This window comes from Rutidosis leptorrhynchoides, chromosome 7 (assembly GCF_046630445.1).
Source record: "Rutidosis leptorrhynchoides isolate AG116_Rl617_1_P2 chromosome 7, CSIRO_AGI_Rlap_v1, whole genome shotgun sequence".
NCBI classification, from domain to species: domain Eukaryota; kingdom Viridiplantae; phylum Streptophyta; class Magnoliopsida; order Asterales; family Asteraceae; genus Rutidosis; species Rutidosis leptorrhynchoides.
The window spans coordinates 119,798,313-119,823,897 of NC_092339.1; the positions used below are offsets into that span (position 1 = coordinate 119,798,313).

Below are 25,585 nucleotides of genomic sequence, written 5' to 3' on the forward strand. Positions count from 1 at the left end.
CTAATTAAAACGAAACCGGAAAACTATCCCAGGTGAGGTGCGCGGCGTGCACCCTTAACCCTGCGCGGCGCGCACAGAGGTCAGAACAGCCTGCTAGTTAATAAATTAGTTCCACGCTTCACACACTTAATGTACGCCATAAATGCTCTATGTACAATAAATATTTGGGTCTTACATCAAATCTATGGGATAGATTATTCCGAGACTTTTTTCCCGGTTGCAAAGATTGATACTATCAGAGTTTTATTTTCTATCGTTGCAAATGAAGACTGGCCACTGTATCAGTTTGACGTAAAGAATGCATTCCTACATGGCGAACTGAAAGAAGAAGTCTACAGTGAAACCTCTATAAATTAATAATTTTGGGACTGGAATATTTTATTAATTTAGTGAGATATTATTATATCGATAAATTAATAAATTATCAATTTAATAAATTGGCTTATATTTTTGAGCAAGTCTCAAATTAATGCATCGGCATTCGAAATTATCATTTTCGTTCACTTTACCTATTTGAATAAAAAATAAACAAGGACCTTCAAAATTCCCATGTATGTACATTCACACATTAATGAACTTTTCAAGTTCAATGTATATTGGAATTTCAAAAAAAAAATAGTAATTATTAATTTATAGTTTTGTTGGGACCAATATATTTACATTTAGATTCCAAAAAATTATTATCTTATCATTTTATCGATTGAGATCCAAATTTATACTGGTCCCAAGTTGGGACTGGACAAATTATTAATTTTATCGAGGTTATTAATTTATCGAGTATTAAATTACAGAGGTTTTACTGTATATGGAAGCACCACCAGGGTTCTCCGACAACTTCAAAAATAGGGAAGTTTGTCGACTTAAAAAATCTTTATATGGGTTAAAACAATCCCCGCGAGCTTGATTTGGGAGATTTATTTATTTATGAAAAAATATGATTTCAAACAAAGTAACTCGGATCATACTCTCTTTTTTAAACGAAAAGGAAAGTTAATTACATGCTTAATCATTTATGTTGATGATATGATAATAACGGGAAATGATAAAGAGGAAATTTCTAACTTAAAAATGAACTTATTTAAAGAATTTGAAATGAAAGACTTGAGCAGGCTTAAATATTTTTTGGGGATTGAGGTATTGCGATCCCAACAGGGAATATTTATCTGTCAAAAGAAATATGTTCTTCATTTTCTTGCAGAAACAGGTATGATTGATTACAAACCAGCTGATACTCCAATGATTCCAAACCAAAAGTTATATATGGAAGACGAAGCTGATCTTGCCGACAAAGGGCAATACCAAAGGATAGTGGGAAAACTCATCTATCTTGCTCACACTCGACCAGATATACTACATGCACTTGGAGTTGTGAGCCAGTTTATGCATCAACCACAGGTTCACCATATGGAAGCTGTAATTAGGATCATCAGATACTTAAAGAAAACAGCAGGCAATGGAGTTGTATTCAAAAAGAATGGGCACCTTGAAGCACAAGTTTATACGGATGCAAGTTGGGCTGGAGAAAAAGGAGATAGACGATCAACTTCAGGTTTCTTCACAATAGTTGGAGGAAACTTAGTTGCGTGAAGGAGTAACAAACAAAAGGTCGTTTCCTATCAAGTGCTGAATCAGAATTTAGAGGAATCGAAAAGGGAGTGGTGGAAGCTTTATGGATTCGAAAACTCTTGATAGAAATAGGATTCCCTCCAAAAGAAGCTATTCAGATCCTCTGTGATAATGAAGCAGCAATCGCCATCTCATAAAATCCAGTTCAACATGATCGAACAAAACATGTTGAAGTGGATAGACACTTTATCAGAGAAAAGTTGGATGCAGAAATAATTTCTTTACCATATATAAGATCAGAAGACCAAGTGGCCGACATTCTCACCAAATCAGTCAACGGAAGACTCTTCAGCGAAGTTCTTGACAAATTGAACATTGAAAACCCCATTATTCAACTTGAGGGGGAGTGTTAGAATGTAGAAACCAACAAAGGAGTCAAATTACCTATTTTGGTAATTTGACTTTTAGGGATCAGAAATAGTTCATCACTTCCCGTTTGAGACATGTAATAAGGAAAACAAGCAGCCAATTCAATGGTTCACTGTAGCAACTTTTTAGCAAGACTTCCTCATTTGTACATGGGAGTTCCAAAGTAATATTGGAGGCATCCCATAATAGGAAATAGCTGTTATGGTGTTTTGTATATAAAACACTAGTCACTTGTAAACTTAGAACGTTAAGATTGAAATAATAACTTATTATCAATACAAATCGATCTTATTATCAATCATATTCTTATCAATTAACACTAACTTCTAGATTTAACAAGTTTTTCCATCTAGATATCAATAAAGAGTTAGTTTTTGTTGATCATTTTGAAATGGCGTGATTTTTAACGACAATTTGATGAAGAAACGGGATCTCTTTGACTCAATTAGTTTATTTTTGTGTTAGATATAGAGGTAATTGTGTTTGTAACTGAAATTCTTAGCTGGCTGTTATAAACAAAGTAATATAAGTCGGCAATAAGTGATTGTTGGTTGGTATGTTATCCAAATAGTGAAACAACAAACGACGTGGTGGAGTAAGCGTGAAAATGGGTGACCACAAAGGCCGAAAAAGTGAAACAGTTGGCAAATATTGGACTCGTCGAGTGTCTAAAAGAACAGATAACTTTTTTTTTTTCCTCAGAAAATAAAATTAAAATATGAGTAAATAAAACCCGATGAATTGGGGCGGTTACCCAATCATAATTATGATTATTATCCATAACACCAACGCGTGTGTTTGCACCTTGTCCCTATGTGTGCTGGATTAATGTGGTCGGGCCATTTCACTCCCCTACCCCCACTCACTTCACTTTATTTAATATTCTGAAATTGAATTACTATAATGTATTTGCTTTTAAATTTTGTGATTTAGTTTTTCTTTTGGGGGTGTTGTCATAATTAGTCATGCTAATGTTAGTAGGGTTGTGTTGTCATCCGTTCGTATCGATCTAACCACTTGATGCCGTAACAGATAGAATTTAATTTAAATTTAAATTTAAATTTAAATTTGACATGATATACGGGTCGTTTAAATAATTTGTTATTATAAGACCACCCCTATGATTAGTTACCCGTCCATTACCCGCTCATTACTCGTAATTAACCATAGGCACCACTTAGTTACCCGCGTTAGTTACCCGCTTTCACCATGGATTTAACGGATGAGTTATAGGAATTGCAGGTCCCAGTGCTTTTTATTGTTGGACTTGATGCTTTATTGCTTGTACTTTGTATATTAAGAGGAGTATTGTTTTAGCCATGATAGGGAGTGTTTAGTTATGAGTTAGTTATAGGATATTGGTGTTGATGTGGCGCTGATTTGGAAGGTTAAGAGGATGAATAGTTTAGTTACGATAGGGAGTGGCCTAAGGGTGCTCACATCGATTGAGTGTGTTTCGATGCACATTTTTAGAAATTTATTGGAGTTTAAAAAAGTAGAATTTATGATTTTTAAGAGGTTATGGTTTTTGAGAAATATTCATTTGAATCTATAAATTAAGTTGAGATCAAAGGGACCAATGAGAGCGTGACATGTGGCGCCAAATTAAATGTGATTTACTTGCACAATCACATGTGATTGAATTGTACAATCACATGTGATTAGATTTGATAGGCATAATCACATGTGATTGACATGCATAATCACATGTGATTGGATTTAACATTCATAATCACATGTGATTATAAAAAAAAAAAAAATCGAAAAAAAAAATTTCGAAAAAAAAAATTGCGAAACTTTTTTTTCGAAAAAAAATATTTTTTAATTTTTTTTTTTCAATCACATGTGATTTTCGCGTCACATGTCACGCTCTCATTGGTCCCTTGAATTTCAAGCAAATTAATGGATGCAAGTGATTACAACTCTATGATTTTTAAGCTTTGTTTGGTACTCAAAAAAAAATGTAGAGCTTAAGAAAAAATAAAACTTAAAAAAAAAAAAAAAAAAAAGCTCTTTCCATCAAGCTAAAAAATTAAGCTCCTAGCTTATGATGTATTAAATTAAATAACTAATGTTTGAATAACTATTTAATATATATCATGCTATAAGTTTGCAGTTTCACCTACTTTATTAAACATATATAAAAAATAATAAGCTCTAACTACAAGTTTAAAAAATAAGCTCTAGCTGCAAGCTTAAAAAATAAACTCAAGCTTCCAGCTCCAGCTATCATCTCCCAGCTAGTTTCATCCAAACACACCATTTTCACATGCGCTCTCGTCGTCGCCCTGCACCACCTCAATGGCACCACCCCGCCCACGATCCCACCATGATGCCACCTGCTCTGCCGCCCTCCTTTGTTTCTTTTGCTAGCAGATTTGAGGACGAGTATATATGTATATTAAGTGGTAATTTTTGTTTTTTTACTTGTATATTTAATTAATTAAATAATATATTGGGATCTAATTTTTATGAGGAACTGTGTCATTGTTGGTAGTGTTTAATCTTGGGTTAATCCTAGGAAGGAAGTACTGATGTAGCGCTGATGTGGCAGCTAATCCTGGGGAGGAAGTACTTCACCATAAGAGCATAAAGTGTCCTTCGTCCATTTTCAGTGTCCATTTCAAGGTCAAAAATAGACCTTCAAAATTGATTAAAATGATGTGTCGTTTGGTATCCATTTCGATGTGTGTTTCAGGGTCGAATATGAGATGCACCAATAAAAAAATATAATAATTTAATAATTAAAAAACAGAAACCCACTGTCGAGGTATGTAACAACCATACTTTTTCCGTTACTATCGTTACTTGTCCGTTAATTATTTAACGGTGATTACATAAAACTTTATGTGTTTAACTGATTTAAATGCATACATGATCCTAGTGGATTACTTGAATTAATATGTTTATATTAATTGATAAACTTATTTCGGATAACGAAATACTTAGAAAACGATATGATTACGATAATCGCATAGAAAGCCTTTCAGTTTACAGAACTCAGAAAATCGATAAAATAATTATTTTTAATAATAATTAACTTTATGAAAAATTTATTTAATAAGTTAAACCCGGTGGATTGCGTTTCAACGATCGGTTAACGTTCCGGGGACCCGGTACGGTTAACGGCACTCGAAATGGACCACGCACGTACAAGTAGTTAAGCAAAACGAGCCCGAGACCCCCTTAGTGGGCCCCATCGGCCGACCACCCCTAGCCCCCCTTGTTTTTGTATTTTGGGCCCTTGATTGCTAGTATTGGACTTTAATTAGGCCCTAACCTCAATATAAATAAAGAAATTGATCTATAAACCCTCGTTCTCTCAAAAGCTAGTCGACAATCTCCCTCTCCCCTCCCTCTTTTGGCCGACGAACATCACACCACCACTACCACCATCAAAAGTTGTTGTTTGCTAAAACCTTGTGCATAAAGATTGTCGCTTTGATCGTTCTACACGCGCTAGTATCAATTAATTTTGTTTTTGAGGTATAACCACTAACCCTAATCTTTCTAGATCTGATTTTTATTCAATTACATAGTGTACAAGAGTCTAGTGCTCAATTGATTGCGATTAGAGTCGTTGTTAGTCGTTATTTTGAGCGATTGTTGTATGTTGCTTGAATCACGAATTGTTTGGTTATGAATCTGATTAAATGAGTTTATGTACTGATCATATAATGTATCTAGATGGATATATCTCGAAAAATTAATAAATTTGGACTTTGGATTTGCGTATTTTCGTTACCGTATGCGTAAGTTATGATCAATTGAAGTTTCGTTAGGGTTTTGCATGTTATACGAATTTCCTGGTATTTATGCTTTATGAATGAGTCATTGAAATGCTAACCATTGAATTCTTTGTTAAAAATCACTCAAGTTGGACTTTAAAATCATGTTAAAAGGTTACGTATAGCTCTCGGTATGATTAAACAGATATTGGTGATTCACATTGAGCTGAAACTGTGATCGTATGCACGCTAAATGACCTCACATGAACTATAAATTGTTTGAGACTTTGATCTTCTGTAATGTTGTTATTTAGATTTTCCTAAGCATATTTCATTTGTATGATAGCTTCTAAAAACGTTGTTTGCTATGTGTTATATGGATCACCAAATGACATGTCTGAATGTTGTTCAAAACAGAAGATCTGACTTTGATGAATAAACTATACAAAATGGCTAAATAGAATGCTTTGATTATTTTATCACTAAAATTTGGAGTTTCTAGAGTCATCCCCAATTGGCCGTTCGTTAATAGCTATTTTCAAAATTAAATGAGATTTTTTCTAAAACTATTGCGCGTGCAGAAACTGATTTGGTAAACCTTAACTAGACCCTTTCTGAAACCCGACTTGTAGACATCGTATGAGACCCTGGCTAGGCTTTTTGGAAACTTTTATGAGTCTAGTTGTGATCTGGAGTTTTCAATATTACCATGATTTATGTGCTAAGAATTATGTGTGTTGTTTGCAACTTGTGCATGAATTTGATTCTAAACGATAAACTGCGAACGCATACTTGACAAACTGTGAGCTAAAACATGTTAGTTGAATTAGGATTGACATGTTGACCAAGATTTCATGACCTACTGAGATAGTTGAGTTTAGTTGACCACTTTGATCAAGTTTGACTTTGGTTGACTTTTGTTGACTTGCTTAGACTAATTGACTTTTTCTTGCGTGTTGAGTCAGTCTGAGCACTAGGACTATGCGTACACTATGGGTTGACATAGTGTGACTTATATATTTACTAAAGTTTGTGATGACCCGGGAATTTTCGACCAAATTTAAACTTAATCTTTATATGTTTCCGACACGATAAGCAAAGTCTGTAATGTTGAGTCTCGAAAACTTTGAAACTAGGTTCATATATACATTTGACCTTTGACTAATCCTTCACGATTCACGAACAGTTGTGTGTAAATAAATATGTATATATATATATATATATATATATATATATATATATATATATATATATATACAAATATAAGTGTATATATAATATTTTTGAATTACTAAAATACACTTTAAATCAATTTAAAATTTAAAATGTAAAATAATAAACAGAATAATTAAGTTATTAGTAAAATGAATATATATAAAAATATGTATATAATGTTATTGTGAATCCATATAAGATAAATATATATAAATGATTCCTATTAATAATTATTATGTTGATACATATATAAAATATATAAATGTTAAATATTCAATAGATGTAATATATGATATAATTATTAGATATCACAAAAATAATAAATTGTAATATTTAATGTTGTTATAAGTTAGTTATAGTTAATATAATATTGTTACATTCATCATTAATACTAATATCAGTATTATTAATATTATATTAAAATTATAATACTGAATTTGATATATTTAATTTGTTACATTATTAATAATATTATTATCATTGTTAATATCATTATTATTATACTAGTAGTAAAGTTATAATTTTAGTATTATGGTTAATATTAGTATTATTATTAAATATTATTATTACCATTAATATTAAGAATTTTTATTATTATTATAAATTATTATTATTATCATTACTATAGTTATTGGAAAATAACACAATTTAATTATCATTAATAATATTATTATTATTATCATTTTTATGATTATTAATATCATTATTATTATTATTATTATTAATATTATTGCGATTATTATTATTATTATTATTATTATTATTATTATTATTATTATTAATTATTAATATTAACAAAATCATATTTACGAGAATCAAAACCTGTAACTATCTATACTGTATCTGATTCCTGCTTTTTGTCTATAATTTGTTATCTATCAGTATCAAAGGGACTAATCCAATTCACAAATAATCAAAATCTGTTTGAAGTCTCCATCCTTTATTATTAATATTTTTTTTTCTGTACTCGAAAGGTTGACTATCGATTCCTGTCAATAAACTGTTATAGGTCAGTTTAAAGAAACAATTGTGCTCAATTGCTATCATTATATATTACTATTTCATTTACAAATCGAAGAGGAAACACAGAAAACAGATATATATATATATATATATATATATATATATATATATATATATATATATATCATGTCATTCCCTGTTCTTCATTCATTTTTCAAAAAGCTCGACTTTGATTTGTATTTAAAAATCTAAAAACTTAGTGTTGTTGGGAATATTTTACTCAAACTATCTGCACAATCTCCAATTCCAATTCTTATTATCAAGTGTTAATTTCGGAGTCAAAGTTAAATTTTAAAAAGTCAAAGTTTTTGTTCAAGAAGAAATTAGAAATCGTTTTGATGTTTTGAATTAAATTGAGGATACAGAAAGATTACATGAACGATTTGGAACATTTTTCATTTTTGTAACAATGGTCTAAAACGTTCACGAATTCGAAATCATATTTTTTTTTGTCTTGGAACCGAAACAGCAGCGATGCTGTTTTTATTTTTATTTTTTTTATTTCGTTTAATTTAACAAAATTAACTTACTCAAGATGTTTACAATTTAATTTAGAGTCTTAAGCCAATTTGTAACTCGTGGTATAAATTTTGGTTTGTTTTTGAAACACTCGGGTCGAGATTATATAATGAAGAAGAAGAACACTTAATATGGGTCATATAAAATTAAACTCAGTTTTAATTCAGAAAAACAAATACGGACGAGTGGTTAAGAGATGGAGTTTGGGGTTCATGAGATCGCGGGTTCGAGGCATGGCCAGGGCGTTTTTTTTTAAAGCATGATATTCTAAGGTAGTTCTTTATATAAAAAGTTTATTTATTATTAGTATTGTTATTATTATTAATGTTATAATTATTAGTGTTGTTATTTATTATTTTCACTATTATAATTATGGTAAGTGTATTATTATTAATATGTTATTACTAATAAAAGCATTAAATATCAAACATTCATATTATTATAAATATAGTTACAATTATAGTTATTATTATTATTGTAAGTAAGTATTATCATTATTGTAGTATTATATTTATGCATGATGAACATTAAGATTTTATTTATGATTATCATTATCATTATTAATTATTGTTAATTTGACAAGTATTATAATTATTATCATAACTAAATTTGTTATTATTATCATTAGCATTTATATTAAGATTATTATTATTATCATTAATAAGATTATAAGAATTACTATTTATATTAACCTGTGTATTATTATTATGTAACTAATAAAATTATATTCACAACACGCATTAACAGAAAAATTAATATTTTTATAGTTATTATCATTAATATCATTATTATTGTCAATAATATAGTTAATAACATTATTACTTTATTTAGTAATATCAAGTATCATTATTATTATTTTTATCAATATTAAAATAACCTTTGTATCATTAAAATTACTATTAATAATAAACCAATAATATATACATACCATATCTAAAACATATAACATAACAAAAATAAATATTTTCATATACGAAAAAGAATATATGAAGTATATATATATTCTATTAATACAAAAATGATATAATTAATAAATTAAATATATATATAAATGTATTCGATTACGGTTGTGTGTATTAATAGATATACAATTCATATAGGTTCGTGAATCCAAGGCCAACCCTATACTTGTTCAATGTCGTTCTATGTATTTTTACTACAAAATACAGTATGGTGAGTTTCATTTGCTCTCTTTTTAAATGCTTTTGCAATATATATTTTTGGGACTGAGAATACATGCGCTGCTTTTATAAATGTTTTACGAAATAGACACAAGTAATTGAAACTACATTATATGGTTGAATGATCGAAATCGAATATGCCCCTTTTTAGTCTGGTAATCTAAGAATTAGGGAACAGACACCCTAATTGACGCGAATCCTAAAGATAGATCTATCAGGCCCAACAAGCCCCATCCAAAGTACCGGATGCTTTAGTACTTCGAAATTTATATCATGTCCGAAGGAGGATCCCGGAATGATGGGGATATTCTTATATGCATCTTGTTAATGTCGGTTACCAGGTGTTCAATCCATATGAATGATATTTTTGTCTCTATGCATGGGACGTATATTTATGAGAAATGGAAATATGAAATCTTGTGGTCTATTAAAATGATGAAATGATTATTTATGATAAACTAATGAACTCACCAACCTTTTGGTTGACACTTGAAAGCATGTTTATTCTCAGGTATGAAAGAAATCTTTCGCTGTGCATTTGCTCATTTTCAAGATATTACTTGGAGTCATTCATGACATATTTCAAAAGACGTTGCATTCGAGTCATTGAGTTTATCAAGATTATTATTTAGTCAATTATAGTTAGATATATTTTGAAATGGTATGCATGTCGTTAACTTTCGATGAAATGAAAGATTGTCTTTTCCAAAAAAGAATGCAATGTTTGTAAAATGTATCATATAGAGGTCAAGTACCTCGCGATGTAATCAACTGTTGTGAATCGTTTATAGTCGATATGGACTTCGTCTGGATGGATTAGGACGAGTCTCTACAGTTGGTATCAGAGCGGTGGTCTTAGTGAACCGGGTCTGCATTAGTGTGTCTAACTGATAAGTCGTTAGGATGCATTAGTGAGTCTGGACTTCGATCGTGTCTGTATGTCAAAAGTTTTGCTTATCATTTTTGTCAGAAATCATTTGCTTATCATCCTTAGTAAATTACCTGCTTATTATTCTTAGTCTAGACACATCTTATTGCATTGACTGCATGAATATTGTATAGACAAAATTCATATCTTAGCGTATCTGCTAATTCATATCTTAGCGTATCTGCTAATTCATATTTTAGCGTATCTGTTATTGTTATCTTTACCTGACAGCTTCCGTAGATTCCTCCGTAACTTATGAGATTTTAGTATTATATATGCATATGTAAATTATGTATTGCAGGATACTAATCTACATCCTATAATCTATTTCTTATCGAAAATCCTTCATCTAATCATACGAGATGAATCCTTCAACTAGTTCGAGTCCCTCGAATTCCGACAACTATTCCGATAGTTATCCCGACAGTTATTCGGAATGGATAGTCATCTAAGCTCCGGAAGCAACGTCACCAGAATGAATCAACCAATCATCCATCTCCAATTCATCTGATGGATTCGTAGTCGACTTAATCAATGGAGACGCGCAGAAGGCGATCCCTTCCATTAATCGAATTCACCTTTTGGCGAAGAACCTGAAGCACTTACCGGCGAACCTGTTCGTAACACCATTTTCACCCTCATTTCCCGAATATCTCGCCACGACTATATCATAACTCAGATTCTAAACCTTATTCATCCACTCATTCCGACCGACAATCATCTCGGTATAATAGAAGAAGTAAACGAGCTTAGCGCCCGAGTTGTAGCCCTGGAAAAATATGATGCAAAATATACCAGCTTCAGCAACATCACTGACACCAACAGTACCATCAATAAACAGCACCAGTACCATCAACAATCTATGCCTCAACATCTCATTATGTACCTCGAGCATAATCATCAATCTACGAATCGTTCTACATCATTTATCTTCGTTCGACATGGCGATTATATAATCTCTAATGTTTTAGAGATTATATATTATTGTTCTAACGGTAAATCAAATGAGTTTAATATCATATTGACTCATTAAATCCATGATTACATCTGAAGAAAATATATATGTATATATATTTTCATAAAGATTGTAATTAAAAATTCTTTCGTACAAACTGTTAATGGTGAAAATATTTTAACGGGTAGGTAATACCCGAGGAATATTTAGATTTCACATTAATAAGTTACAATGTACATTCTTCGAATCTGATTCAAAAGTCATTTACTATTCTACTTACATCCACAGATATACAAATCTGTTCACCACAGAATAACCATTTTCATTCAATTTCATATTTGGATTTTGACCTATCATAATCCAACAAGTGGCATAATGAAGAAAACATTTGACATAATAAAATTTGTTAGAAACAAACAAATTAACTATGAGAAATTTTATTAAGAATTCACGCTAACTGTTCCTAACTAATTGTTCCCAGCTAACTGATTACACTTTATTTATCGCAATTTAATTATCGCAATTTACATTCTCACAATTTTATTTATCGTCATTTAATTTCTGTTATTTACTTTACGCATTTTATTTATTGTCATTTAATTTCTGTATTTATTTTACGCACTTTAAATATCGGGACACGTATACAAGGTTTTGACATATCATATCGACGCATCTATATATATTATTTGGAATAACCAAAGACACTCTATATACAGTAATGATCGAGTTCTCTATACAGGGTTGAGGTTTATTCTATAATAATATATATACTCTGAGTTGTGATCGAGTCTGAGACATGTACACGGGTCACGAAACATATTAATTAATTCGAATATTATAAACTATATATGAATTATTGAATTAGTAACTGTGGATTGCTAACTGTGGACTACCTACTTTGGACAATTAAAATGAATTAAAATATTGATTATAACATATGAAACTAAACGATTCTTCAAGTTTGCCACTTGATTTCATCTTAAACCTCATTTGTACCTTGACGATTACAATCTGCGTTCAAACCTTTCATGATTCTTGAAAACACTTCAATCGATAGGATGAATCAACCGCACTTCATCTACGGAAGGAAAGATTTATACATATAGTTATGCACCTGAGAAACTCTCAGCAACTGAGTAAAAGTTTAACACGTAGCCGCGTCAGATCCTTTGGCATTTATTAGCAAAAATAACTTTGCGATCCCTTTTCAAAGTAGCCAATTTTGTCACAGCTCCAGCAAGTCAACTTCGACTTTTCATTCGAAGTAGCCTTACTATAATTCCGATATATACAATTACCCTTTTGATACCGGAGAATTTTTTTATATTCCACCACATTACCAGCAAATGTACCAGCAACCTTGTCGCTCCTTAGTTTAAATCCCTCCGACAAATCACTGTATTTATCTATGGAAGTTTCGTCATGTACTCATCCGCATCTTGCAACGAGAACTGCCATAACAATTACCGGGAATCAGCAATCAGTACTTTAAAAACTCACAGCATATCTACATCAACAGTTATATGTATGACATTTATCTCTTAGAACTATGATCTTCTATTCTGAAATTCTGAAAAGCAACCAGTCTGCGAATTAATGCTCTGCATTTTGAAAAGTTGAATGAAGCAACAAAAACTGTAAACGACCTCAATAGCCAAAGTTGATGATAAAGAATTGTATGTTGGCAAAGCTCAGAAAAAGTTTGAAACTGAAAAACTAATTGAGCAAACTACGAAGGAGCCTCTGAACAAATCACAAGGACTAAACTTGTATATTAAGAATCCTGATGATTCTGTTTCTGATGAAATCTTTAGCGAATACCTTGCTTCTGACTCCAAACTCTTGAGGACAAATTTTCTTCACCATCCTCCGATATTAGAAATTCAAAGATATTATCGTATCTTTCATTATAAATATCCTCCATATTTCTGGAAATATTTTCATAACTATTCTTATCTGAAATCATTTATCTCTTCGTGCTATCAGTATTACATCATATAGAAACTGTTAGTTTCTATATTCTGTAAACTTTCGAGCTTAAAATATGAATGTTACTGAAGTAATGTTGGGAACTGATGCATAAGTTAGTATAATATAATGACACTTGATCAACGTGATTATATTACAGTAAGTCATGCTGAGTTTCTAATGGGACGTGATGATTCACAGATCCTAACGTCATCACGTGCCATGTTACATAACTCTTTCATTATGCTTAACTTCTGAACATATCAAGAAAGTATATTCTTGATAGTTCTATTCTCAGTGATTCTGGTAATTTGATAAATCAAATCGTGCTAATACATTAGTTCTTATTTAGAACACGATGTTTATTCGAAATTCCATACTTACGAATTCTGGACCGTTACTCGCTTTACTAGAGGTCGGGAGGATAATAAAAAGGCAAAGAGCTCCAAAATATAAGAGAAAATATAAAGCCCAACAACAACACCGAAATTACAAACCGTGGATATCAGTGCGTATAGCAATATAAAGACACGGGAGGATTATAAATACAATAATCCCTAAAGCATAGTAGAAATAAACGGATTCCTCCGGTGGAAGTTGGAAAAGGAGAATGAATGTTGCGATAATCAGGATAAGGACAAGGATCAGAACTAGATTAAGCATTTTCACGATCTTTTGAATTTGGAAATTGAGTATTGAAGTGGTGAAAATTAATGGAACGGAAAAGGTAAAATTTATAGTGAAAATATCAGACAGAGGAATCGAGGCAGATCACCGCATTTAATTATAGAAATCTAAATTTCCTTATTCGCAGGAGAATCAGATCTTTTAGATTTCGAAGATTTTCTTCAAATCCCTTAAATTCCGGAATTCAACCAAAACAACGTCAAAAGTTAAGACGCATCCTGTTTTCTAAATTCAATCGTGACTACGTCAAAAGTTAAGATGTATCTTACTTTCAAAATTCAACCCTGACTCTGTCAAAAGTTACGACGAATCTTTACTTATCCTATTTCAATCTTTTGTGATAATTTCACTCGTCTGCTTCGAATAATTGAGTTGTTTTATTCAAATCACCTGATGGTGATAAAACTTTAATTATTGACTCATATTCGTCATGAAAACATTTTTATTGTTAGCCATGACGACCACACTCAAATTTCGGGACGAAATTTCTTTAACGGGTAGGTACTGTGATGACCCGGGAATTTCCGACCAAATTTAAACTTAATCTTTATATGTTTCCGACATGATAAGCAAAGTCTGTAATGTTGAGTCTCGAAAACTTTAAAACTAGGTTCATATATACATTTGACCTTTGACTAATCCTCGACGATTTACGAACAGTTGTGTGTAAATAAATATGTATATATATATATATATATATATATATATATATATATATATATATATATATATATATATATATATATATATACACACACAAATATAAGTGTATATGTAATATTTTTGAATTACTAAAATACACTTTAAATCAATCTAAAATTTAAAATGTAAAATAATAAACAGAATAATTAAGTTATTAGTAAAATGAATATATATAAAAATATGTATATAATGTTATTGTGAATCCATATAAGATAAATATATATAAATGATTCATATTAATAATTATTATGTTGATACATATATAAAATATATAAATGTCAAATATTCAATAGATGTAATATATGATATAATTATTAGATATCACAAAAATAATAAATTGTAATATTTAATGTTGTTATAAGTTAATTATAGTTAATATAATATTGTTACATTCATCATTAATACTAATATCAGTATTATTAATATTATATTAAAATTATAATACTGAATTTGATATATTTAATTTATTACATTTATTAATAATATTATTAGCATTGTTAATATCATTATTATTATAACTAGTAGTAAATTTATAATTTTAGTATTATGGTTAATATTAATATTATTATTAAATATTATTATTACCATTAATATTAAGAATTTTTATTATTATTATAAATTATTATTATTATCATTACTATAGTTATTGGAAAATAACACAATTTAATTATCATTAATAATATTATTATTATTATCATTTTTATGATTATTAATATCATTATTATTATTATTATTAATATTATTACGATTATTATTATTATTAATATTATTATTATTATTATTAATTATTAATATTAACAAAATCATATTTACGAGAATCAAAACCTGTAACTATCTATACTGTATCTGATTCCTGCTTTTTGTCTATAATTTGTTATCTATCAGTATCAAAGGGACTAATCCAATTCACAAATAACCAAAATCTGTTTGAAGTCTCCATCCTTTATTATTAATATTTTTTTTTCTGTACTCGAAAGGTTGACTGTCGATTTCTGTCAATAAACTGTTATAGGTCAGTTTAAAGAAACAATTGTGCTCAATTGCTATCATTATATATTACTACTTCATTTACAAATCGAAGAGGAAATACAGAAAACAGATATATATATAAATATATATATATATATATATATATATATATATATATATATATATATATATATATATATATATATATATATATATATATATATATATATATATATATATATATATATATATATATATATATATATATATATATATATATATATATATATATATGTATATATATATATATCACGTCATTCCCTGTTCTTCATTCATTTTTCAAAAAGCTCGACTTTGATTTGTATTTAAAAATCTAAAAACGTAGTGTTGTTGGGAATATTTTACTCAAACTATCTGCACAATCTCCAATTCCAATTCTTATTATCAAGTGTTAATTTCGGAGTCAAAGTTAAATTTTAAAAAGTCAAAGTTTTTGTTCAAGAAGAAATTAGAAATCGTTTTGATGTTTTGAATTAAATTGAGGATACAGAAAGATTACATGAACGATTTGGAACCTTTTTCATTTTGTAACAATGGTCTAAAACGTTCACGAATTCGAAATCATATTTTTTTTTTTTTGTCTTGGAACCGAAACAGCAGCGATGCTGTTTTTATTTTTATTTTTTTTATTTCGTTTAATTTAACAAAATTAACTTACTCAAGATGTTTACAATTTAATTTAGAGTCTTAAGCCAATTTGTAACTCGTGGTATAAATTTTGGTTTGTTTTTGAAACACTCTGGTCGAGATTGTATAACGAAGAAGAAGAACACTTAATACGGGTCATATAAAATTAAACTCAGTTTTAATTCAGAAAAAAAAATACGGACGAGTGGTTAAGAGATGGAGTTGGGGTTCATAAGGTCGCGGGTTCGAGGCATGGCCAGGGTGTTTTTTTTAAAGCATGATATTCTAAGGTAGTTCTTTATATAAAAAGTTTATTTATTATTAGTATTGTTATTATTATTAATGTTATAATTATTAGTATTGTTATTTATTATTATCACTATTATAATTATGGTAAGTGTATTATTATTAATATGTTATTACTAATAAAAGCATTAAATATCAAACATTCATATTATTATAAATATAGTTACAATTATAATTATTATTATTATTGTAAGTAAGTATTATCATTATTTTAGTATTATATTTATGCATGATGAACATTAAGATTTTATTTATGATTATCATTATCATTATTAATTATTGTTATTTTGACAAGTATTATAATTATTATCATAACTAAATTTGTTATTATTATCATTAGCATTTATATTAAGATTATTATTATTATCATTAATAAGATTATAAGAATTACTATTTATATTAACCTGTGTATTATTACTATGTAACTACTAAAATTATATTCACAACAATCATTAACAGAAAAATTAATATTTTTATAGTTATTATCATTAATATCATTATTATTGTCAATAATAAAGTTAATAACATTATTACTTTATTTAGTAATATCAAGTATCATTATTATTATTTTTATCAATATTAAAATAACTTTTGTATCATTAAAATTACTATTAATAATAAACCAATAATATATACATACCATATCTAAAACATATAACATAACAAAAATAAATATTTTCATATACGAAAAAGAATATATGAAGTATATATATTCTATTAATACAAAAATGATATAATTAATAAATTATATATATATATATATATATATATATATATATATATATATATATATATATATATATATATAAATGTATTCGATTACGGTTGTGTGTATTAATAGTTATACAATTGATATAGGTTCGTGAATCCAAGGCCAACCCTATACTTGTTCAATGTCGTTCTATGTATTTTTACTACAAAATACAGTATGGTGAGTTTCATTTGCTCCCTTTTTAAATGCTTTTGCAATATATATTTTTGGGACTGAGAATACATGCGCTGCTTTTATAACTGTTTTACGAAATAGACACAAGTAATTGAAACTACATTATATGGTTGAATGATCGAAATCGAATATGCCCCTTTTTAGTCTGGTAATCTAAGAATTAGGGAACAGACACCCTAATTGACGCGAATCCTAAAGATAGATCTATCGGGCCCAACAAGCCCCATCCAAAGTACAGGATGCTTTAGTACTTCGAAATTTATATCATGTCCGAAGGAGGATCCCGGAATGATGGGGATATTCTTATATGCATCTTGTTAATGTCGGTTACCAGGTGTTCAATCCATATGAATGATATTTTTGTCTCTATGCATGGGACGTATATTTATGAGAAATGGAAATATGAAATCTTGTGGTCTATTAAAATGATGAAATGATTATTTATGATAAACTAATGAACTCACCAACCTTTTGGTTGACACTTGAAAGCATGTTTATTCTCAGGTATGAAAGAAATCTTCCGCTGTGCATTTGCTCATTTTCAAGATATTACTTGGAGTCATTCATGACATATTTCAAAAGATGTTGCATTCGAGTCATTGAGTTTATCAAGATTATTATTTAGTCAATTATAGTTAGATATATTTTGAAATGGTATGCATGTCGTTAACTTTCGATGAAATGAAAGATTGTCTTTTCCAAAAACGAATGCAATGTTTGTAAAATGTATCATATAGAGGTCAAGTACCCCGCGATGTAATCAACTGTTGTGAATCGTTTATAATCGATATGGACTTCGTCCGGATGGATTAGGATGAGTCTCTACAAAGTTAACCTATTTGACTAGGTTGCGTCTTACGATCGTGATCGTCCGACTACCGTACAGTGTTACTAAGAGTTTTCCAGTGAGTCTACAGTCCCTACTAATTTTTACATGGGATGAGATAACATGTTATTTCAAATGTTTTACATATTAGGCACGAGTAACTTAAACGATATACATATGAGTTCAGATCAAAAATCCCTTAGCTTGATTATATTAATTACTTTACATAAGCTCGACTTATAGGGATGGTACCGTTAGGTTTGACAAACCTCGCCTCAACGCACGGGGTGCTTATTCTGTTGTCACTTGTACACTTGATCGGTGTATGCTTAGAAAGGGTAAAAGAAAGACGTGTAGCGAATGAGCTATCCGCGGGTTAAAGTCTTATAATCAAGTGCTCATGCTAAATGTATAATTTTTACGATGTTTTCAAAGAAATATTGTGGCCTAACTTACGATAAATGATTTACTAAACCTGTAGATTCACTCAACATTTTTGTTGACCTTTTGCATGTTTTTATCTCAGGTCCTTAGAAGTATTGCTTCCGCTAGCCGAAGTTTTATATGCTTACTTGTTGCTATTACTGGAGTGAAGTTGTCACACCCCCAAATAGGGCCTGGGGTATTTGTGACTAATTACATCAAATCACAGTTGTATAAACGAGAACGACTCTATATGAGACGTTTTATTGAGTTTTGCAGCGGAAGATAAATAGATTACATTGTATTTAATGAACAACGCATTAAATGTCTTTAATTGATATGATATGTAATGAAGACTCCAACCATAGCAAGGAATCATCATCAAATTAGCAAATGCAAGTCTTTCAAATTATCCATGAATGACTCGTTTAAATGTTGCTTTCAATTAGCAAATACACAGCGGAAGCAATATTTAAGTACCTGAGAATAAACATGCTTTAAAGTGTCAACACGAGGTTGAGTGAGTTCATAGGTTTGTCATAAATAATGATTTCAGTAATAGATATAGACCACAAGATTTTTATAGAAGTAGATCTCGCAGATCAAAAAGTTATGTCAGTTCGTGATATTTAGACTAAACGTTTAAAGTTTGCCCCGTGACAAGTTGTTCTGTCCTTGTCGGTTTAATTTCATTATTGAGTAATACAAAGACTTAGTCAAATGTATTGGGGACGTTACTCCCGATAGGCCTACCCCCAATAATTAAGAATGCATTTAACGAGCAATTAAAAATATCACTGTAGGGACTTTGTTGGACATAGCCAGGTATAGCATAGTTTAACAGTTGGTACTTGTGTCTAACGTATAAAACAGTTATAAAATTTGCGCATGTATTCTCAGCCCAAAAGTAAATATAAAAAGGGAGCTATGAAAACTCACGATACGATATTTTGTAGTTTGTAGTGAATATGTGTATGATGGTACTGAACAAGTGCAGTGTTGTCATCGGATTCACGAACCTATATCAATTATATATATTAAAACATATAATAACAATTAACTAGTTTATATATAAATATTTATTATTAATATACTTCTTATATTAATAATTTTTAATAATTTAGCTATATTCATTAAATACTTAATATTTATACATTATACAAATCATATTTTGATATTTAAAATATTACTTGATGTATATATATATATATATATATATATATATATATATATATATATATATATATATATATATATATATATATGGTTCAATTTGATATATATATATATATACTATTTGTAACTTAATTGTAATAACATTTTACTAAAACAAAATAGTATATAATATTAATATAGATGTAAAATATATTTTTATATGATTTTCATTTGTTTATTAAAATAATATTTATCACACTAATCTAATGATAATGATAATAATAATGATAATAATTCATCATAACTTAAATATATTTATTTTCAGTAATTGAAATAAGTACTTAATATTAATTTAAAAAGGTAACTTATTAATGTTAATATATTAGAAAAATATTTTAGTTTTAATAATAAGAATCATAAAATAATAATGTTAGTATTAAGATTAATAAATTTAATAATAATTGTAGTGATGATAATGTTAATGACAGTGATAATACTAATTATAACAATAATAATAATAATAATAATAATAATAATAATAATAATAATAATAATAATAATAATAATAATAATAATAATAATAATAATAATAATAATAATAATAATAATAATAATAATAATAATATATACATAAAAAATGATACTTAATAATACTTATATTACAAATCCTAACATTAACAATACTACTTATATAAGAATAATAATAATAATCAATATATCAATATTAGTATTAGTGTAATTATAATTATAATAATAATAATAATAGTTAGAATGCTACCTTTAAGAGTTTAAAAAAAAAAATGTCCCGAACCAAGCTCGAACCCGCGACCTCTCGCTAAATCGAACACTCCCCTAACCAACTGCTCTGCTCGATCATTTCTGTTTTAAATAACTCTAAATCGAAATATATCCTATATATCTGTTTCATCTTCTTCCTCCTCTAATCGATTAGAATCATAACCAGTTATGATAACAGTTTATTTGTTTGAATTAGGAAGTTTAATTGAAATAGAAACGATTGGTTATGGGTAATTGGATTAACAAAACAAAAAAAAAATTCAAACAGCAAGAAAACAGTTCACGAAGAACGCGATGTAACTCAAACTTTGATTAAGATTTTTGGACGTTTTAAGAATAAGATTCCTATATGAAAGAGGTAGTAATTCACTCATAGAAACTTCTTGAATCATCAATTGAGTCTGAAACATCAAAACGCTTTCGAATTTCATGATGAACACTCCGTTTGACTTTTTAATTTAAAAGTTTGACTCTCAAATTCGTTTATGATTTAGCAAATTGAGACCTGAAGTTTTTCACACACGTTCACGAGGTGAATTGCAAGATATCTGCAATTTTAGATTTTCAAAATTGAATTGAATTCGAGATTTGGCTAAAAAAAAGTGAAGAACAGAGGTACGAGCCCTTTTTCTATATTTTCGGTTTAATTTTTCAGATAATGACAGTTAATACTACTTGTAATTGATAATGAAGGTGGAAATAAATTGATTGTTTTCATAAACAAGAAGTGATCGATTTGTTTTATAGGACTGAAGGGTCGACCAAAACAAAATTGAGACCAGTAGCATATAAAAAAATCAGGAGATAAAATAAAATACTGGATCACGATGGATAAAAAAAATAAAAGTAGATATCACGATTAGTTTTTAAAATCAAAAGCAGATCACAAAGAAATTAAAAAAAATGGCGGCCTAATATTAGGTATTAGGTTCTGATTCTTTTTTTATATATAATTATTTTAATAAATATAATACTAATAATAATAATTATATTAATAATAATAATACTTTTAATAAAAATACTAATACTATTAATAATAGAAATAATAATAATAGTAATATTAATAATAATAATAATAATAATAATAATAATAATAAAAATGTTAATTTTTAATAGAATGATAATTTTAAGATTGATAGATTTTTAATAAAACTGTTAATGATAATTTCTAATAATAATGATACTTTTAATAACGTTACTAATTATTAATGAAATTTTTTGACAATAACAATAACAATAATCTTAATCATAGTAATAATAATAATACCTATATTAATAACAATGATAATTCTAAAATTGTAATAAAATACTTATTCTATTAATAGTTATAATATTAATAACTAGGATAATAATAATAAAAATGATAATTTTTAGTAATAGCAATAATAGATTTAATGATAATATTAATGATAAAAATTAATAAGGTGTATTTTAATGATAACACCCATTATAATAATAATTGAAGTAATAATGGTATTACTAATAATGTTAGTAATGATATTAGTAATTATATAAATGATAATATTTAATAACAATAATAATAAAGATAACAATAGTAATATTGATATCAATATTAATAATGAAGGTAACAAATATATTATTATATATAATTATTTACAAATAATGGTTCGTGAGTCGTCGGAAATTAGTCGAAGTTAGGTTTAAATTTAGTCGAACATTTTCGGGTTGTCATAGAAGTCCAGCATTGTTTACTACTGTTTTCAAGAATAATATAAATTCGCATTATGAAACCTTTTCGTTTGTTTAAATAATGTTTGAAGGTAATTTACATTGGTCATTACCGTTAAACTATTTTGAAGTGTATTTTATTTAATGACCCCATTTACTAAATTGTAATGCGAATGCTTTTCGAAAACGTCTCATATAGAGGGCGTGACTGTTAACTGTGGGACCAGAGTTAATACGTCGTTAGTCGATTCTGACGGGGTATTACAGGGTAGCAACGAGGGGGGGGGACGGTAGTCACAAAGCTGGGGCGATATCTACGTCATGGTGACAACGATTTTGGACAGTGAGCTTGAAGCCGGACATTGTGTGCTCTAATTATATAATAACTTCATTTCTAATTTAATTATCCTTGTTTGTAAATATCATGTGACTTGTGACTTGATGTAACTCCGTTCAAGGATTACTAATATGATTTATTTTAAAACTATATAATTTTTACCAATATTTAAGCAACAATAACAATAAAATTCAATACCGCATGAGTAGTGTATGGGTAGATGAGATGTAGACAATCATTCCCCTATCCGAGAATAAAAACAAGTCATTTCTCCACCCAGAGTGAAAACACTCGCAAAAGTAGATAAAGTCATCTCTTCTCTATTCGACGGATAAAGAGATTGCTTCCGAGTGGACATCTGACCAATAAGTAGGAAATTTTCTAAAACAAAATAGTAAAATAAAATTGAGACGTCATGAAAATGAAAGAATCAAATTTTCATGAGTTTTAAATCCTGCCTGTAATTCAATTTATGCTTTAAACGGCAGTCAAGACGTCAATAAGTCGAAGACAATTTACAACCAAAATAATCAACTTAAACATTCTACAAAAATCAATATAGTTTATTCAAATAACAACTACCAATAAATGAGTCACAAAATAGTTGTCTATGGATGAAATCTAAGTATTTCACACCGTATTATTTTAGGTTTGGATAAAAAAATTCAAGGTAGCTAGATAAAAAAAAAAATCAAGTCAACTATAATGATTAATTTTTTAACTTGTGCAAGAAAATTATGATATCATCTTACGTTACAGTTATATTTATTATAATCCATTAACTTGTGCAAAAAGTCACATGCTTAGAAAGGTATACGAAAGAAATTACATGTGAAAAATACTTGAGATATAAAATAATTGCATCTATAGCTAGCTTGAATTCTTCAAAGTACATCAAATCTTTGACTTACCTTTTATATTGTCTTTATTTCTGAAAAATAAATGTTCAATGTTCATGCGTCACTCGAAACCGTAATGTGTAACCAAGAAAAGGACCATATCCTATTACATATATTAGACTTCGCGTATACAAGTGTAACTACGCGTCTTTAAGTTTGGTGAAAAGGACGTATTTCATTTGTCCCAAATTTATCGTGACTAATCGCTCAAAATAGAAACCAATGTCCGGTTTCGATTCTAAAAATTAACTACTTCTTCCGTTTCATATTTCAATTGTTCATCTTACTATTTATGTCATTCTTAAGAAAAAGCACTTAAAAAATAACAACTATTATCGTTAAACACTACTTCCTCCCTTCTATCTTAAGTGTCCACTTTTGACTTTTCAAAGTATTTCTTTGTCAACTTTGACCGTAAATATATTTATTTGTATTATATAATATTTGATGAAAATTATATGAAATGAAAACACATTTAAAACTCAATTCAATCATATAATTTGCATCAATAATTGTATAGAACAAATAAAAATATCTACGATCAAAGTTGACAAAAAAAAAACTTTGAAGAGTTAACTGTGGACACTTAAAATAGAATGGAGCGAGTATTATTATGGCTTAACAAATCACATATTGGAGTTGAAAACCGAAAGTTTATAATTTGAATTTTTCATAATGGCTTTAATTAGATGACAAACTAGCATTATACTTTGTTCAAATTTTCATGTAATGCAAATCTTTTATAAAATAAAACAAAAGTGTCTCAGTATAAAGGGATTGAATTGAAATACAACTAATTGTAGATACCGTCGCCCGTGGGGCGGTAGCTAAGTCACTAGTCACTAGTTGGGCCCTTGGTCTGAATTTTGAGTACGTGCGATGTCACTTACCAATATATATATAGGAATAAGAATATACTATTTAATATTGAATTTTATCATAAATTTATTTTATATATATATATATATATATATATATATATATATATATATATATATATATATATATATATATATATATATATATATATATATATATATGTTATAATTCAGTAGGCTTATAACTACCTTTAATGGTTATAAGAACAAAGAGAGAAAAAAAGAGAAGAAGGAGAGAAGAAATATTGATATTTCAAGAGAAATGGTGCACCTTAAATGGTTACCATACATGTCTATTTATAGTATAAAATATTACTATGCAAGAAATATAATAATAATAAAATTAACATCCAATCTAGATATTTTATAACACAATCTAGATATTTTATAACACTCCCCCTTGGATGACAATTTTATTAGAGAATAACTAGTACTGCCTCGTTAAAAACCTTGCTAAAGAAAACTCATTGGGATAAAACTTTAGCTAAGGGAAAAAGAGTGCAGCATAAAGTTGACTCCCCCTCAAGTAGGCAACGCCTGAGTTGTTACATCTTCTGAACATGCCTCATGCCAATATTATGAACGTGTGTTCTGAAAATAGCAGTTAGCAGTGCTTTGGTATAAAGATCAGCAGAGTTGTTGATTGAACGTATCTCATTTTAATCTGGTTGTCTTTTACGATATCTTGAGTATATGAGAAAAATCTGAGGTTTTCATCTGAAACTGTATCATCTAAATCTTTTATGTACAAGTTTGGCCCTCGTGATTTGT

At 28.5% G+C, this 25,585-nt stretch overlaps 1 protein-coding gene across 1 annotated transcript; it reads left to right on the forward strand.

Annotated features, from left to right (window-relative positions):
* Nucleotides 1-1,404: 1,404 nt before the first annotated feature.
* On the forward strand, nt 1,405-1,763 carry LOC139859555 (secreted RxLR effector protein 161-like). The gene is made up of 2 exons (XM_071848338.1): nt 1,405-1,549; nt 1,633-1,763. Exons 1-2 carry the CDS (start codon nt 1,405-1,407, stop codon nt 1,761-1,763), a joined length of 276 nt encoding a protein of 91 aa, XP_071704439.1.
* Nucleotides 1,764-25,585: the final 23,822 nt, after the last annotated feature.

What these genes read in the sequence shown, in the direction of transcription:
- LOC139859555 (XM_071848338.1), top strand. Translation starts at nt 1,405, where the DNA reads ATGGAAGCTGTAATTAGGATCATCAGATACTTAAAGAAAACAGCAGGC. An exon ending in AGATAGACGATCAACTTCAG is followed by an intron (nt 1,550 to 1,632) that starts GTTTCTTCACAA and finishes GTGCTGAATCAG; the next exon opens with AATTTAGAGGAATCGAAAAG.